The 18,425-nt window shown below is 36.1% G+C and overlaps 3 protein-coding genes and 1 pseudogene across 10 annotated transcripts; 3 read left to right on the top strand and 1 right to left on the bottom strand.

Annotated features, from left to right (window-relative positions):
• Positions 1 to 362: 362 nt before the first annotated feature.
• Positions 363 to 2,050, top strand: LOC125867939 (uncharacterized). The gene is made up of 2 exons (XM_049548526.1): positions 363 to 824; positions 1,055 to 2,050. The coding sequence occupies exons 1-2, from the start codon at positions 724 to 726 to the stop codon at positions 2,019 to 2,021; spliced, it is 1,068 nt and encodes a 355-aa protein (XP_049404483.1). The 5' UTR covers positions 363 to 723; the 3' UTR covers positions 2,022 to 2,050.
• Positions 2,051 to 3,066: 1,016 nt separating this feature from the next.
• Positions 3,067 to 7,744, top strand: LOC125866996 (putative late blight resistance protein homolog R1B-23; annotated as a pseudogene).
• Positions 7,745 to 8,221: 477 nt separating this feature from the next.
• Positions 8,222 to 13,583, bottom strand: LOC125866997 (pentatricopeptide repeat-containing protein At2g26790, mitochondrial). Of its 8 annotated transcripts, none has more exons than XM_049547404.1 (7): positions 11,047 to 13,583; positions 10,786 to 10,833; positions 10,586 to 10,706; positions 9,301 to 9,373; positions 9,165 to 9,212; positions 8,584 to 9,085; positions 8,222 to 8,395 (listed from the first exon to the last, which is right to left on the bottom strand). In XM_049547404.1, exons 1-2 carry the CDS (start codon positions 13,518 to 13,520, stop codon positions 10,818 to 10,820), a joined length of 2,490 nt encoding a protein of 829 aa, XP_049403361.1. In that variant the 5' UTR covers positions 13,521 to 13,583; the 3' UTR covers positions 8,222 to 8,395; positions 8,584 to 9,085; positions 9,165 to 9,212; positions 9,301 to 9,373; positions 10,586 to 10,706; positions 10,786 to 10,817. The 8 variants fall into 8 exon arrangements, with proteins under 8 accessions (XP_049403361.1, XP_049403360.1, XP_049403363.1 ...); XM_049547403.1 differs by having other exon boundaries at positions 10,501 to 10,706; XM_049547401.1 differs by having other exon boundaries at positions 8,223 to 8,395; positions 9,301 to 9,362.
• A 47-nt stretch (positions 13,584 to 13,630) lies between these two features.
• Positions 13,631 to 17,901, top strand: LOC125868932 (uncharacterized; the record flags this gene model as incomplete). Its single annotated transcript, XM_049549496.1, is given in 9 exon segments — positions 13,631 to 13,678; positions 13,680 to 13,714; positions 13,716 to 13,811; positions 14,928 to 15,026; positions 15,563 to 15,592; positions 15,784 to 15,885; positions 16,096 to 16,203; positions 17,243 to 17,297; positions 17,421 to 17,901. Coding segments are annotated over 9 exon segments (627 nt in total), but the record flags the coding sequence as incomplete, so codon positions are not given.
• Positions 17,902 to 18,425: the final 524 nt, after the last annotated feature.

Consider the following 18,425-nt stretch of genomic DNA (forward strand, 5'->3'; position numbering starts at 1 on the left):
AATAAATTAAATACATGAAATTCATCTCTTCCTTTAATATATAATACACATTAATTGAAACATGTATGAGATTTTACGACTTATTGATGCTAAAACATATAATTTTTTAAAAAAATTTACATACTTTTAAATGGTGAACTTATCTACGTGCTTAAGAACATAATTCCGCCAAATAATAATAATAATAATATTGGGATCATCGTACGTGTTTCATGCATGCATAGTCAAATTGTAATAAATGTAATTAGGGGCGCTTGGCGTACGCATTCTGTTACCATATATTGTTGCCTTTTTACGTAATTCCCATAATCCAAAGTCCAAATTATTTTTACTCTTTTTATAATCTCACTTTCACTTTTTTTGAATCTTCTTCCTCTTCATTCACGTTATTCTCCTTTTACTTCATGAATAATACTTAGCACATTCTTCGTCTTGTTCTTTTAATCATTTCTCGGACATTGATCACATTTTTCACTTCCTTTTTCATTTGAGTCTCTGGTTTTTCGCGTGCAACTACTCGTTTTTACAAAGCAGAGCCGCTTGATTGAATCTACTGAAAAATATATACATAGTGCATCCATTGCCCGTCTTGTTGGATCAGACTCTGCGTGTAATGTTATTCATTCAATTTTTGAGTTTTGAGCTGAAGATATGCAGATCTGAAATGTGATTTCAGATTCTAGTTTTTGTGTTTTGAGGGGAAATTAGGTAATTTGGTGAGAAATGGAAGCTGCGAATTTGACTGGATTGAGTCCGAGATTGAAATCAGTTTCATTGGAGAGAGATAAAAATGATGATCCAGATTTTGAAGATTCCGAATTGGAAGATAGGCATTTTTATTCTATGGATGCGTTGGAGATTTTGAAGGAAACTGTAACGATTCTTCGGTATAATCCTATTGGTTTTTTGTCAATTGCTGCATTGTTAATATGCCCTGTTTCTGCTGTTCTGTTATCTAATGTGTTAGTTGATCAGTACGTTGTGAAGAAANATTGAAATCAATTTCATTGGAGAAAGATAAAAATGATGATCCAGATTTTGAAGATTCCGAATTGGAAGATAGGCATTTTCATTCTATGGATGCGTTGGAGATTTTGAAGGAAACTGTAACGATTCTTCGGTATAATCCTATCGGTTTTTTGTCAATTGCTGCATTGTTAATTTGCCCTGTTTCTGCTGTTCTGTTATCTAATGTCTTAGTTGATCAGTACGTTGTGAAGAAATTAATGATAAGATTGTTGTTTTTGGCTAAATCGAGTGGGCTTCCACTTAAGCCTTTTATCAATCAGTCGTGTCAAAAGTTCTCTGAAATGGTGATTTCAGCTGTTATGTGTTTTCCGTTATATGTTAGTTTGTTGCTTTTGTCTAAAGCTGCTATAGTGTACTCTGTTGATTGTACTTACTCGAGGAAGAATTTCGATTCTAAAAAGTTTTATATCATTGTCACCAAGATTTGGAAACGTATCGTGGTGACTTATATGTGGGTGTGTATGGTGATTACTGGTTGTCTCGTGTTGTTTCTTGTACTTCTCGTGGCTGTCAGCAGTGCCTTCTCTGTAATGGGGTTCCCTCCAGACTTAATTTTGTACCCCGCGATGATAGTTGGGATTATATTCTCTATAATTTTAGCAAATGCTATGATAATTTGCAATATTGCTATTGTGATATCTGTTTTGGAGGATGACTCTGGACCGGAGGCGTTGCTGAGGTCTAGTTCCCTCATCAAGGGGCAGACACAAGTTGGGCTATTGATATTTCTGGGATCGACTATTGGGATGACATTTGTGGAGGGATTGTTTGAGCATAGAGTGAAGATAATAAGCTATGAAGATGGATCTTCAAGAATATGGGAAGGGCCTCTTCTGGTAATATTATACTCTTTTGTGATGCTTATTGACTCCATGATGAGTACTGTTTTTTACTTCAGCTGTAAATCATATAGAATGGAAGCCTCAAATGAAGAAAGTTTGCCTGTATTAGAAGCCTTGACGATCTCTTCAGCATTAGCAGAAGTCCAATAACAACAAGTTTGAAAGTATGTCTTGTAAAGAAAGATTATTCTTAGAACGTTGACACAGAATGAATTATATTATCAGAAGAAAAAGTTCGTCTGAAATAGCATAAGTTCAAATGATGTACGATAATGGAGTGTTGTTCTTGCATTTTACATTTTGCTAAACTAGTAGTAATTGCTGTCAATTTCTTGAAATGATGTTGTTCATATTTTGGATGGTCTGAAACAACCTTATGAAGCAAATAGAGGGCACAGAGAAGATTTTGAATTAGTGATGGTTTCAACTTTCATATTTGAGATTGGATCTTGAATATATTTGACTTCTTTTGTACTTATAACTGCATTATTTACAAGTACTTTTTTTGCTAACCTAGCTATATGAGACAAGCTAACGAATATGCCTTGAAGCAACTAAACAATTAAAAAATTATAGAAATTCATTGAGGACCACAATCACTTAGGGTGTGTTTGGTATGATAGAGAATGTTTTCCATGTAAAATGTTTTCTTGGAAAATAAGTGGATTTCTAACTTATTTTCTCATTTTTGGTTGAAAAGTAGAGAAAATATTTTTTAATGTTTGGTTGGTGAATGAAAAATATTTTCCAAAAATTATCTTTTATTATTGGCTTGAGACTAGAAAATACTCTTTAGGAAAATAATATCTGACCCGATAATCGATCTAGGACCCGACCCTGACTCTCGAATTAGGAAACGACTCATAGTATAAAATATTTAAGCCAACAAAACATGGGAAAATTTGAAAACATTTTCCAGAAAATATTTTCCTACGTACCAAACACACCCTTAGTCAAACTTGAAGGCCAAAATGATACTTGGTCAAATTAGGCGTAGCTATTACTCCCTCCGTTTTAGTTTGTTTGTCTTACTTAATGTTTTTCTACATACCAAACACACCCTTAGTCAAACTTGAAGGCCAAAATGAGACTAGGTCAAATTAGGCTAACTATTACTCCCTCCCTTTAGCTTGTTTGTCTTTTTGAAACGGATGGAGTAGTAAGATGACAGATTGAGACCAGTTAGGTCCAGTTAACAAAGTTTTCTAAACAAAGAGAAGTTCAAAACAAAAGAAAGAGAAGCCTGTGAAGAGTTGTAGTTTTCCTTTAATTACTTTGTTCAGTTGCTCTTATCGCATAATCTGCAGAAAGAAGAGGAGAGATTTGTACATGTCTATGAACATATCACATCCCCTTGACACAGTGAAGTATGTTGAAAAACAATTGCTGCGTCGAGGCGATGCTCATTTCATCCAAATTCTGCTGAAAATCGAAAAAGATGTAGACGAACATCAGTCAAAGTTATATCATTTCCTAGACACTCTGCAGTGGGTTGAAGAGAAATGGGGTTCATTCCGTATGTGCTCGGACAACAACCATCTGAGTCGGATTGAAGACCAATGGTATTCATTCGATTACAATATGTTCACAGAGGAACCTTACAATATCCTGACAACTCTCCAGCGTTTTGTACAGGCAAGCCATTCGTTCAATATGTTTTTACAGGGATTTCATTTTTCCAAGGAGTCTCGTCCCCTTGACACACTGCAGAGGATTGAAGAGAAAGACCTTTTGTTTTCAGCCAAGTACCTGCCAATAGTATCTCATTTATCTGAAACTCTGCAGCGGATGGAAGATGAATGCAATTCATTCTATACATTGTTAGTTGAATATCTGTTTGCACAGGAACTTGATACCCTTAGCGTTCTGCAACATATTGAAGAGTATTGGGGACCATTCCGTATGTATTTGGAGGAATTCAAATCAAAAGTGTCTGATTTCCTTGAAACTTCAGAAGAACATATGTCTTTGTTAGATAGACTGAGGTTCCTTAAAAGGGATTTCAAGTTCCTGAGTATCATTATCGAATTGCATATCTTCGAAGATGAACCACATGTCAGCTGGGGAAAAGTCCGAGCATTGTTCCACGGTGCTGGAGATGAACTCATCCAGATGTACAGTACGCAAGTAAGTCCGTGGAGTCAACAATTTTATGACTGTTTCTGCCACTTGCAATATGAGTTTCAGCAGACTAAGTTGGAAATCATAAAGGCTAATTTCCCCGTTCCCAAAATATCATGTCAAGTTTTAGCCAATGAGGATGGTATTGTGATTCCCGGTTTTGTTATGAAATTCATTGACATTGTTGCTGATACTATCAGTAATTTACTGAAATTTGATGATCCAAGTTCACCACTTTGTATTGGGGGACGAAGCATGGTTCAAAAAGAAATGGTTTTGAAGGGGTTGAATTTCCTCTCTAGTTGTCTGCTTTGTTTCAGATAGATGCATAGAGACTCAGGTCCAACATGCTTTGTTCACTCATGCTGTACAAGTGGCCTGGCAAACAACTATGACTACGTGGTTGTATCTTCAGAGCAATGAATACATGTACCAAGAAACAGCTCCGAACGAAGAGGATCCTTTGCTTTCTGATCTTCTGCAGAGCAAAATCCAGCCTATTCAGCCAAGCATATGCAAGTTCTATATTCATATCCTGCAAGCTCTAAATTTGGTTCAGTCACAATGGTATCCGGTTATCAATGTTAAGTATGTATTCAATTGTGAAGTTGGGTTTCTGGAGTCTCTTCGACACACTTTAAAAGAACTACCAGTCTCTAGTAATTGCATTGCAATAAAGGCAGAACTTCAGGAGACGCTCAACTTCTTCGGAGCCATTCTAGTCAATCTACCAACACAGGTCCTTGAATATCATCTTCAAGAAATAGACTCTGCGATTGTTGATGCAGGACTTCTGGTTTTCTCATTAAATGATGATAATGAGAATCTTGATTTCAGGGGAAAAATCCAAAGTATGCAAGGTGTGATCTACCTCATCGCTAGAAAGAAATTCCTCCTCCAGTTCAACTTACCTGGAATTGACAGAGTGGGGTCTGCTGATTTCATTTTAGACAACAGGGAGAAGTTTCTGAGCATGTATTCAAATTCAGTTGATTCAGTTAAGAGCCAACTTCCGATAATTCAGAAAGAACTCAAGTTCTTTCAAGCTGTCGTAGAACAGCAAGACGGACTTCAACATTTTGCAACGAAGACTACTCGTTTGGTGTATGAGGTAGAACATATGGTTGATGCTTGTAAGAAAAAAGATGTCCCTGACTGGTGTATTTTTATCTGGATCTTGAACATTGGAGAGGATATTAGAATGCTCATGGCAGAGGTAGCAGAGATTCATAATGAGATACTGTCATCTCCAAACAAGCTAACTTCATTTGTGCAGTTGGTTCTCAAGGGATTCGTTCGGATCTTTGGTGTTGCTTCATTACAATTCGCTAATACACGAAGGATCAATGAAGAAATCATAGGCTTTGAGGATGTGAAGGATGAACTGATAGGCAAACTAAAAGGAGGATCATCACACCTTGATGTAATCGCAATAGTTGGAATGGCTGGATTAGGCAAGACAACTCTGGCCAACAAGCTATATTCTGATAAGTCAGTTGTCTCTTATTTTGACATCCATGCTCATTGCTGTGTCTCTCAAGAATATACGCGGAAGGACTTATTACTAGCCATTCTACATGATATTACTGATGAAAGAGCTAAACTTAGAAGAGAGACTGAAAATGAATTGGCAGATAAGCTTCGCAAACTTTTAATGTGCAAGAGATACCTTCTCCTCATTGATGATGTCTGGGAAACTAGTGCATGGGATGATCTGAAGTTGTGCTTCCCTGAAGATAACAATGGAAGTAGAATTATTCTGACAACTCGGCATTATGGGGTCGCCTCTCATGCTAAACATGATAGTGATCCCCATAAGCTTCCATTTCTCAACAGTGATGAAAGTTGGATGTTGTTAAACAAAAAGGTGTTCAACAATGAAAGTGGTCCTCTTATCCTAAGAGATGTCAGCCAAGAAATTGTAAGAAAGTGCGGCGGACTTCCTATTTCAATTATTCTGGTAGCTGGTATTCTCACAAAAATGAAGAAGGAAAAACATTGTTGGGAACAAATGGCAACAAATTTAGGTACAAACATTCAGGATCAGATGGAGGGCACTCTTGATCTGAGTTATCAGAATTTACCACCCTATTTGAAACCATGCTTTCTGTATTTGGGAGTATTCCCAGAGGATGGAGAGATTCAAGTCTCAAAGTTAACATGGTTGTGGATAGCGGAAGGCTTCATAAAACCTCATACAGGGAAGACTTTGGAGGAAATCGCAGAAAATTACTTGGAGAATCTTGTTGGGAGAAACCTTGTGATGATTGATAAAAGGAGTTCTGATGGAAGGATCAAGACATGTCGCATTCATGACCTGGTGCATGAAGTTTGCAGGAAGAAAGCCAAGTTGGAGAACATTTTACAAAGGATAAATGGGTAATCAAAACCTTCAATATTTTTCTTTCAATCTATTCATCTTTAAGGCTTCATCTGATCATACATATCTCTCCGTTAACAGGGATGCAGGTTCCGATCCTACTCAATTCTTCCCTCCAAAATGCAATACTTCACGTCACTTATCTCTTCATTCTCAGTGTGATGATCTTGCAAAATGGTGTTTGTGTTTCTCCAATTTGAAATCTTTCCAGTTCAGGGAGTCCAGAAGAACTACATTCTCTTCAATACACCACACATCAAACATTCTTAAAAGGTTCAAGTTTCTGAGGGTGTTAGACTTTGAATTCACTGTCATTGATTCTTTCCCACAAGAATTGATCCTTTTGAGGTATGTTACTTTTCGGACCGACAATGATACATTATCCCTCCCAGCCAATCTTTGGAACCTTGAAACTTTGATAGTTCAAGGAACTAGAGGACAAATATCACTATCGGAAACCATTTGGAAGATGGTTAAGTTGCGGCATCTGCAAATAAACGACCAAGCATTTTTCACTATGCAGAATGAACAGGAATTCTTAGTAAGCCCTTCGAAAATGGATGATTTGCAAACTCTTTCCTCAGTATATTTTTCTTGTGCGGAAAGTGCTGATAAGATATTGGCAAAGACACCAAATCTTCGGAGACTGACATGTGAAGTTTCTGCATTTGATGGCTCATTTACTGCATTTAACAATCTTACAATGCTCGAAATTCTCAAGATGTCTTCTGGTGCTGCATTGACATCAGTCGATCAGCTGAAGCTCCCGTCACACCTCAAGAAATTGACACTGTCCAATTTTAGCATTCACCTCAATGAAGTCACAACTCTTTCAAATCTCGAGGTACTCAAACTGCTAGGAGTTACCATTAGTTCCAATACGTGGAAAGTGAATGATGAGCAGTTCAGCAAACTCAAATTCTTGAAACTAGAAAATCTATCTTTTTCAGAATGGGATGTCTCAGATGATGCATTTCCATGCCTTGAACACTTGGTATTGAAAAGATGTCGATATCTTGAGGTGATCCCTTCTTGCTTCGGATACATGCCTTCCCTGAAATCCATTGAGGTAGAGTCATGCAAAGAATCACTCGCCGACTCTGCTATGGTCATCAAGGAAATGCAAGTTGAAGACATGGGATTTTCTGATTTTGAGGTCATAATCCACAGAATAGATCAGCAATGCTCCAACACTCGGTCTCGAATTACTTATCAGGTATGTTGTTGATCCAATGCAACTGAAGTTTCAACATGTTTTATTTATAAACTAGCTTGTTAAGTACTCCCTCCGTTTTGAGAAGAAGTCATGTAATAATAAATCATTTTGTAAAGCATTTGGAAGCAGGTTTGAATGAAATACATTAATGAAGAAGTCATGTAAGTAATAAGATAATAGAGAAGAGAAATAAAAATAATATTGAGCAAAAAAAAATCTACCTACTAACCTTCTAACTTAATCCTCGGGTTCCATGTTCTCTAGGGTGATGTCCTCCGTAAGCTTTAAATGTGTTGCCTAATCAGCTCTCCTCCTTACATATCTGAATCACGCTTATCTTATTTTGTACATCACGGAGACCACTCCCACAGTGTCCTGAAATAGCATCAGTTGCGCTGTGAAATTAAGATTTTCTTGAATGATTTATTTTTTTATGCAACTAATTGACTAATTTCCTTTACAGATTTGAAGGATTTTTATCAGCTGATGCCGTTGGGAAGACCAAGAAACTTATATATGATGTATTAGTTGAATGACTGGTGATATCACTTATGATATTCTGCAACTTGTTTAAGCGTACTCTATACTTTCAATTAAAAAAATAGGTAGAACATATCAAAATGTTCTATTTTTAGACTAATAAAAATATGTTAAAATTACATCATTAAACTATAAGAATTTACTGTGTCATTTCATCCAACTATTCAATCTACCATCCTTAATGCATTCTGAAACTGTAAGATTCACTGACTAAGCCCTAGCATTCATGAAAGATCAGCAGATGTAAACGTTCCATGCATCAATGCCCTGCAAAAGATGGAGAAAAAACAAATCATAAATATTGATACAACAAAAAACATAAATACACCACCTACCTTACTAAAAAAAATAATTAAAAATGCAACATCTATAACAAAAATTATAATAGTAGTATACAATATAACATTCGTGTGCCAACAGTAGACTTTTGGTGTTGGTTTAATTCAAAGACTTACTAGATCTGGATCTCTGCTTGGGTCGGCTCCAAGGCTCTACCCCTGGCTTTTCATTCAGGGGGACCTTATCGTATCACGGTGCACCTATCTTCTTAGCAATTGGGGGAGACACAATACATAGACGAGATGTCTGGGAATGAGAGAGTTCATTCCCTCGTGCTCTGGAACTTCAACACTTGGGCCTCTGCTGGGTTGGGTGGCCGGGCACCCCCTGATGCCTCTGTATCTGGAATAGATACTGCACTGCCCAGCGCCTAATCTTGTCTCCCGATGTTAGTTAAAAGCAAAAACTTCTCTGGACTCTTCGTTAGATAAAACAAGAATCCATTTCTGCTTTGAGGATTCTTAGAATTATATGTTCCATTGCCTACTGAATAAATATATACTGAAGAGTTACATACTGTTCCCACGTAATGTAGTAAAAAGAAACAGTTGATATAACCCAGAACTAGAAGGTACTCATCCACACATATCAGTGACTCCCAAAAGCCAAGGCTTCAAACTGTTCACATAAAACACAAAATTTGTAAGTCACAAATCTTCCCAGGGGAGGAAAAAGGATTACTAGAAAACAGACATACTGCTAATGCAAGCCCATGAGATCCAGCAAATTGTGAAAGCCAAGACATCTAATTTGAATCATAACAGTTAGCATAACAAAGCTTACAGAGAGAATAATGCATGAATATATAAATGATTACGAAGGGGAACAATCACCATGATCAAGTGGAATAGAGGAACGCCTGTTTTTCTTGCTTTCCATCAACAGTATCAAACATCTGCATTCATTCTGAAGAATTCAAACAGATAATACAATCAGAAAGGAACTCCAACAGAAGAGTAAGCTAAAAGATTTCATATTACTTTACTAAAGCCATTTAAAAGAAGGAATATGGAACGTACAGTTTTGAGCAACAGTTTTTACTACCAAAGTACAGCACGGAAGATGAATCTAAATTCACAGGTGACAAATATTTTGGTACATCCAACAGTTCACATTTCTAGACCCAAACATAGTGGCTGAGTTGCTCTGAGATGATCTCGATGTTGCTCAATTCAAATGTTATACTATATGCAAGAACTACATTCTTACGTGAATGTTTATGATACTTTTTAATTCATAAGTTATCTCGTATTTAGCAAAGTCTTGTAATACTTTCTCTGAATATGTGTATGACATAAACCCAAAATCTAACCAAATACCCAATCTGAAATATACTTCTAGGCATATGTGTAGTCAAAGTACCCAAGCTAGGTTGACCAAATCCGTGTGTGGAGCCCACACCCATGTTGGCAGTAAGAAAATTGAAGAGTCCCAGCAACATAGAACTCAAGTAATAAATTAACTGTTAAATCTGACGATTTCATCTTCTACCACCATCCCAGCAAAAAATCCAAGCCAACTCAAAGGACATCTTCCCTATTAGAAAACAAAACTTACAACCTCAAAACATGCTGGGAACAAGAGGCAGACCTTGTTTCAAGTAAAATATCAGTCATAAGATGTCAGATGTGTGATTACTTAGAAATTTATATATGTTCTTTTAAAGGTTTGACTTTTGAAGAATATTTCCCTGACTTTATAGAATCTACTGTTATCTCAGTTCTATATTTAGCATCCACAACCCCATAAGCTCATTACACTATAGGACTGAGTTAATATAATAAGGTTCATGTTTTATCCAAGTTGAACCCTTCTTTATCTCCTCGTTGAACCTATTAACTTAATCTTGAACGTATTGACATGCCCTATACCTATCAAATTTCTTTCTCGTTTCTGCATTAGGAAAGGGGAAATTCAAGATCACAGATGTTCGAAGACAGTAACACAGAGTTGGCAGGCAATATGAATGATCACAGAAGTGCAGTCTTTAATCTCTATTTTGAACATCAAAATGGCAAAAAAAAAAGACTTACATTCGGAGGAGCACTAAACATAGATGAGACAGAGCCATGTGGCCATCTGAATTCATCTGCAAAGATGTATGTTGAATTCTCATACCTGATTTTCAGGCCTCATGATGACCGCACTGCTTGCTAGTTACATCAGGAGCACCAACTCTTCTCTTTCCAGTATTACCAAAGTATGTGCTCTTCACATTCAAATGAATATTTATCATCTCCTGCACAAAATAATGATTTGGTGATTGTTCAACAAAGAAAATGAAGAAACACAACCACTTAAGCACAAGGACCCCCGACCATGCAACAATTTGGGCCTCGCCAAAATTACACTAGATAACCTGCAGTCTTAAGATCAAAACAGATAATTGTCAAGCCACGTTAGGCCCAAAACCAGGCTTCATACTGCTGGATTTAAACCGTTGCATGATACCCAAAAAAAAACACAAAACAAAAAACAAAAAGAGTAAAGAAGATATTGCAGGAAATGAACAAAGGAAACCATATATGCCTACCAACCAACTAACAACGACTCTACTAAATGTAACGTGTTGAACATACCTCCGATTTTGGGCTGAGTTATTGTTATGCCTAAGGTGCAACTTTTTGGCTTTTATGATTCCATGATGTAGTGCTGCAATGGTATGGCTATCTGGTTGTATTCCCTTTCTCCACATATCATTCACAAGTTCTTTAGCCATCTCAACATGTCCTTGCTTACAATAGCCACATATTAGAGCTGTGTACGCCACACTATCAGGTTCTAAACCTCTATCAATCATTTCAGTGAAAAGGTGAATAGCATCATCAATGTTGTCCGATTTACAATGACTATCAATCAAAACAGTGTAACAAATGACATCAGCAGTTAATTCCATCCCATTCATTTCACTCCAAAAAACTGACCCTGTATCCCTTCTTACTCTGTCATTCCTCCTTGTATCTGATGACAATCGATCTCTCTTTAAATTCTTAGAATGGCCATCAAGCATAACTGTATAAGTGATAACATCAGGGGAAATGCCCCTTTTCTTCATATCATCAAAAAGATAAATGGCTTCCTGCAAGCGATTCACCCTGCAATAACCATTTAACATCATAGTATAAATGACCACGTCTGGTGTTAATCCTCTCCAAACCAGATTATCGAACACCCACCTGGCCCTTTTCATATCTCCAGCACTACATAAGGAAGCTATTAGTTTGCTGCACATTATTTTGCAAATGCCATCACCTAATGACAACACTATCTCAAACAGCTTTAACGCTTTTCCATACTCTCCTTCAAGACAAAGGCTACTTAGAAGCTTCAAACGAGATTTCCTTTTAATTAAAACACCTTGTTTTGACAGTCTAACAAAAAGCTCAAAAGCATTTTTGGTGTTGCCTAATTCACAATACCCATTCACCATGGCAGCATAATTTTCTGCGGATTTATTTTCCAAACTATTGAAAAATATTTCAGCCTCTTCCCCATAACCTCCAATGCATAAGCCCTCAATAATCACATTATGTGTGACAGTTGTTGGTGTCAACTTTTGTTCCTTCATATGGTCCAAAAGGTGAATTGCCTCTTTAACAAGGCCATTTCTAGAAAATCCACCAGCAAGCACATTATAAGTAATAATGTCAGGTTTCAAGCCTTTTTCTTTCATTTCATCAAATAAACCCATCGCATCTAAAATTTGTCCATGGAGGCAATAGCCATTTATTAAAGTAGTGTAATGCACGATGTCAGGTGTCATCCTCTTATCCTTCATCTCATCAAGCAACTTCTCAGCCTCTTCAAACCTACCGAGTTTGCACAAAGCATCAATTACACCATTATAAGCCACCTCATCAAGAAAAATACCTTTCTTCTTAAAACTACTGAACTGATCAACGGCATCGCATGCCTTGCCATTTTTGCACAAGCACTGAAGAATTAAGCTAACAATCACACAATTACTTTTGATACCCCTTGTTTCCATCTTGTCATGGAAAGCCAGAGCTTTAGAAATGTTCCCTGTAGTGCAGTATCCATTAATTACAGCCCCATAAGAAACGGCATCAGGGACCATTCCTTGCTCCTCCATGTCAAGCAGCACCATTTCTGCCTCGTGCAGCTTCTTCTCATTAACAAACCCACGAATTACAGCAGTGTAGGCATAGACATCAAGGGGTAAATTTACTCCTTTCCACGCCCGCAATACATCATAGCCCAAGTCTGATCTACCATACGAGCAAAGCCCTTCAATGTAAGTAGAATAAGTAAACTCATTAGGAGATTCACCGGCTTTCTCCATCTCCTCAAATACACCAACTGCTTCTTCAAAATTGCCTTTTCTACATAATGCCTTGATCACAATTCCATAAGTATACACATTTGGACTCACCGAAATCCTCTTCAACTGTTTATAAACCGCCACAGCCATATCTACTTTCCCACACTCAACAAGCCTATTCATGAGATAATTACATGACAACACACTCAATCCAAAACCACACCTTTTTGTCTGGAACAGAACATCAATAGCTTCATCAAACATCCTTAAACTAGCATAAGCCTTAACCAATCCATCTAAAGCCCGAACCAACGAATTGGGGCCCTCAGCATTCAACCCCTCCACCAATTCCTCAAACAAGTCAGAAACTTCAAACCCCAACCCCTTCTTTCCCAAATTTATAACCTCTAAAAACAAAGAATCCAACTTCATATCCATACCCCAATAACAAAATGTCCTAATCATAGCCATATAAGTCTGAATATCATGTTTAAACCCACTTTCTTTCAACTGACGAAAAAATGATAAAGCATCATTAGGCTCTTCCCTTAAACTATTAAGCATTTCAGTGACCCAATACGAGTTCACCTCAACAGTATTGTTAGTTAACTCATTATTTTTCATGTGGGTATTTCCAATTTGTTCATCAAACCTAGAATCCGACAAATATGGAGTTAATTGAGCTACTGAAGAAACTGATTTCAATCGAATATATTGAGTGTTCTTGAAAAATTTTCTGTAAGAAGCTAACCTTATTGACGAAACCCACATGGAAAAAATATTCAGACAAGCATTTGATTGATTGATTCTACCTGGTTTGTGACAAAAGTAGCAGGAGAGAGTGATACTACTCTTAAACCCTAAACCCTATTTATATACAAATCGTTCAAAAGGAAGACAATTTATGTTTGTCTAAGGGTATTTTCGACTTTTCACTACACCAAATTGCAACGACCTAGGGCTCCTCTTTATGAGAAGCAAAAATTTGAAAGAATTACTCTGTGGAAAGGTGACAATCGCAGAAAGCTCAGGTTTTGCTGGGAAGCTTCAATTTTGGACAAGGTAACAATGGCTTATTCTTCTGAAATATTCTTATTCTCATTACATTGCTATTGAGGCAGCACTAGTATTGGTGCTGAGTAAAATTTTTCCCTCTTTTGGTGAAGTACTAGCAGAAAGATAGATACTTTATATAATGGAGGTACGACTACTTTGAAAGTCTCTCAAGGCATGGGGATTGCAAATATAGTGTAGTGAGGAGATGGTGTGACAGTATAAATTATCCATATTTGATTTACCAAAGTATACACTATGTAGCATTACAAAGAAAATTTACAAATAGAAACGATGATTACACAACTGAAGATTAGTTAATCATTTACGCCCATGTATATCTGTACTCGTAAATACTAACCATTTCCCCCCTTTCATATTAGGCAATACCTCCATAATCTATTGCATTATACCATTTTTTTTTTTTGAAAAAACTTAGTAGAAAAAGAAGTTAAGCTAATCTTGGTGGTTCATTGGGTGGAGTGTGGTAGGGCTTTTAGCCTAACCAACTAGGTAAAAGAAAGAGAAGAAGAGAATCTAATCGACATGTTACTAGAAACCAATAATCATGACATCTGAAGCTACATTCTTGAGATAGTGTCTTTTCACAAGTTTTGCCTTGATCAAATCCATCTATATGTAGTATGTAAAGTTGAAATAATTTCCCAATCAATTAATTGTTGAAGTACATTCTTTACATTTGTTGGCATTTTATCTAAGTTAAGGGGTAATTTTATATTTCCTTTCTTTACTTGTAGAAAATGATACAATAAATTATTATATCACCTCTTTTTTGATGTTGTGCAAGGCGTGCCATTTTCTTTATGCAGATTTTAGGACGATTATAGCATTAACACCTGCGAAAAAAATACTTATATGGATAGATCATCAATTGGAAAAGGTTCTCTCTTAGTGAAAGCAGGCCATGATAAGAATGCCAAATGGCGTAAAAACTATGATCGTACGACATGGCACTTTAAACTCTAATCTATGTGGAAATTAGGGTTCTAACAGGGACTCTTCACTGTCTCCGAATGCTGGAGTCATCTCATGTCTTAGTTTCTTGTAGTCTTATCTTTGATATGATGGTTAAGTTTTTTCTAACATGATTTTATCTTGTAATAGGATTGCGATGGACACTATTAAACAAGAGAAAGTAAGAAGATTTGAGGAGTTTATTGATCGCCGTTTGAAACCAGATCTAGTTCACGCAATTGCTGAACGGTACTAACAAATATATCATTCACTTCAGTTTTCCTGAATTCGTTTTCTATTACATATATATTTATTTGTTTAGGGGACTTCTTTTCTCATTCACTGTTCAACCCCTTTCCTTGAATGAGAAAGATGTTTCTCAGCTAAACACTTGTCTTATTAAAGGGAATGGATCTTTGATGACCTATAGTTAAAAGGTCTTTTCAAGAATATTCTCGTTTTGGTGGTTTTAAGAATGTTCTTTCGAAACTTATTTGCCATGTTGTTGTATTAATGGTCCAATTGTGTAGTGGAATAAAAAACAACTAAGTGTATTCATGTCAAATTGGGGCTTAAATCCGCAATGACATACATGTAAATTTAACATTTATATATGTGAAGAACAGGGACGTCCAAACTACTGCATAGGAAGTAATGGAATGATTTACACCCAACATTGCTAAAGTTACCTATGTATGAGAAAAGATGTAATAAGATTTTCTGCACAAAATCTTATGGTGGCCTAACTTTGTTTCATCTTGTTTCCTTCAACTTTATGGCTGCAGGGACAAGGTCTTTGAACAACAAAAGATTTTGTATCCTTTTCATGTTATTTTATTGTTACATTACCAACATATAGTTGGATCATCTTTTCAGTCTTTCGGACTTTTAGTAGTAGTTCGCACTTGCAGGTATGTGAGTGGATGAATTGTTTAATTACTTACTTATATGAAAATTGACGTTGGAGTGAGGTCTACATAGTTTTCTTAACTGTATCATTTTTTAGCTCTGATTTAAGAAGTAATATAGAGAATTTGGAGAAGAACAACGTAACTAATCTGAAGACATTGGTTAATATTGGCTCTGAAGTATATCTGCAAGCTGATGTGTAGGTCTTTCTTATCTTTATTTAAATGTTTGTAGAAAATTATTGAATATATAAAAGTTAAGTGATGTCTACTTTATTTGAACATGTATTGATACTTTTTGCTTTTTTTTTTTTTCATTTACAATTGAAAATCTGTATCTTGATGATTTCTAATACCTCAGTATTTTCATCCACTGCATATTGATATTTCTTCTTGAGTTGATCTGACAGCCCAGATACAACATGCATATTTGTTGATGTTGGACTTGGATTTCATGTGGAGTTCACTTGGTCGGAAGCTCTAAATTATATATCAGCAAGGGAGGAGAAACTAGCTAGGTATTACTAATCTCTGCTTCTATCAGTAGTGTCTTATTTCCATTTGAGGACTTAAATTCAAGTAAAGTCCCTTTCAAAATCTTTACATTGTGTAAAGGATAAGTTGGTCACATGATAAATCCATCTTCTGTTCTTAAGATTTGGAAAATAAGTGCAAAGATAAATATAACATTCAGTAAAGTGGCCATCTTAAAAGTAGATCAAACACCTCAAGGAGCATTCAATAGGATGTAGAGTTGGGATCTCTTTCCTGCTAATCAGAAGAGATAGGATGTGTTTAATAAATCTAATTACTGGTAAGTCAGGCACTTAATAAAGGGAGATGAAAAAGTTCGAGTGCAATTTTCCAGTGTCAAAGGCATGTAGTTAGTAGCATATTTTAATAGCCATCACGCCATTTTCCATGCAATGGACTGAGTCTGGCTAGGTGGAGGAATATGCACCAATGCAGTGTCTTAAAAGTTTTCAAGAAACTCAGGCTGTGAAGGAAAAGGTAAAAACCTTGTTTAAGCAAAAATTGGCAACTCTAATAGAGATTGTATAGTACTGGTAAAGCTAAAATCTCCTGAACTACCACCTTAATTGCGATCCACTGACAGCATAACTAAACTAACAACTCCAAATTATTCTGCTCAAGCATGTTTTTGCTTGCCAGTTTGGATAAACTTTAATCAGACTGTGCTATTGATTAAAAGATAGGAAGATCGAATATGAGCATGTGAATATCAATGTCTAATCAGCTTAGATGTTTGTGCTTATTTTGCTCCCCCTTCTTCTCTAATTTCACTTTAAGTTTCTTGGTATTGGAACCAACTAGTTCAGCTCTTGTTTTTTTTCTGGGGTGGAGGGAAGTGAAGGATGGGTGCGTTTTTTAACCTTTCACACTCAAGAAAGAGGAAAAACCTTCTCCGCATGTTTTGTGACTTCATTTTTCCATGTTTTGAGTGGTAACACTCTGTTCAACAGTTCAAACGATATTCTTCTGAGTCATGGTTCTTGCCTTAAACTAAATGTAGAGCTTTTGCAATTAAATGTGCAGGCAAATAGAGGAATATACACGTCTAATTGCATCAATTAAGGCCCAGATCAAGATGGTATGTGTTTCAATTGTTCACATAATATGAAGTCGTGAGAGAGATAAAACCGGACCTTTCTTTTATGCTCCTGATTAAATTACACTAACTGATGAATATTTAATGAAAAAAACTTGAATGCAGGTTTGTGAAGGGATACGTGAGTTGCTCCAGATTCTGCCAGAACGAGCTTACTAAGGTGTATACGTCTTAAATTGCTAAAGAAGAGGGAATTTACCGCGACAAGAGACCCAAAAAGTGTAGAATGAAGCCAACATAATCTTCTATCAATTGAAAGAGCTGTGCAAATTTAATGTCCAGGGACTTGTTTATGTGTTCCCTTTTCTTCTTGTTGAAAAAAAATCCTTTAGACACTGACAAATAGCTTGTAGACAGTGGAATTGGAACCGCACCACCTAGTGACTTGTATATTTGTGGTCAATGCTAATTGTGTGTTTCTGTTAAGTTTTATTTTGTTGAGATGCAGTAACATGGACATGAATAACCATGAGTTAGAGGCAGATTCAACCATTGATGTCTGACCCTCATTTTATATTATTCATTTTTGTGATTGAGTTAGATCAAAGGTTCATATGGTTTCATATGGAATCATTGTATCATGAGATCAAATTCATTGTCGAAGTTAAATTGTACATAACTATTATATCATGAGATCAAATTCAAAGTCGATGTTAAATTGTACGAAATTATTGTATCAGAAAATCAAATTCAATGTTGAGGTCAAATTGTGAATTCTTCTCATTATCTCTCGTAGAAAGAAGATCCAAAAGCCAATAAAAGAAAATGTATAGTACCAAATAGCATAGCAAACTTAGGCATGGAAAGATTATTTGGTTTTCTACCACTCCCTACGTCTTTTATCTTATTTGTATCGTCGAATGAAAGTGATAATTCGACTAGAGAATTAGGAAGTCTTCCGCGCCTGAAATCCAACTCTAAACACTAGGGATCCTTTGGTTGTTGATTATGAAGAAAATTAGTAATGTATTAAAACTAATATCGGTAATGTTTTTAATTGATAAGTAATATACATACAATTATTTTTCTGTATTACTAATAACTGAACTCATGAAAGAAAACACATTCTAACATGTCGAAAAAGAATTTTTTTTAAAAAAACACTTTTTA

Source organism: Solanum stenotomum, chromosome 6, assembly GCF_019186545.1.
Source record: "Solanum stenotomum isolate F172 chromosome 6, ASM1918654v1, whole genome shotgun sequence".
Classification (NCBI taxonomy): domain Eukaryota; kingdom Viridiplantae; phylum Streptophyta; class Magnoliopsida; order Solanales; family Solanaceae; genus Solanum; species Solanum stenotomum.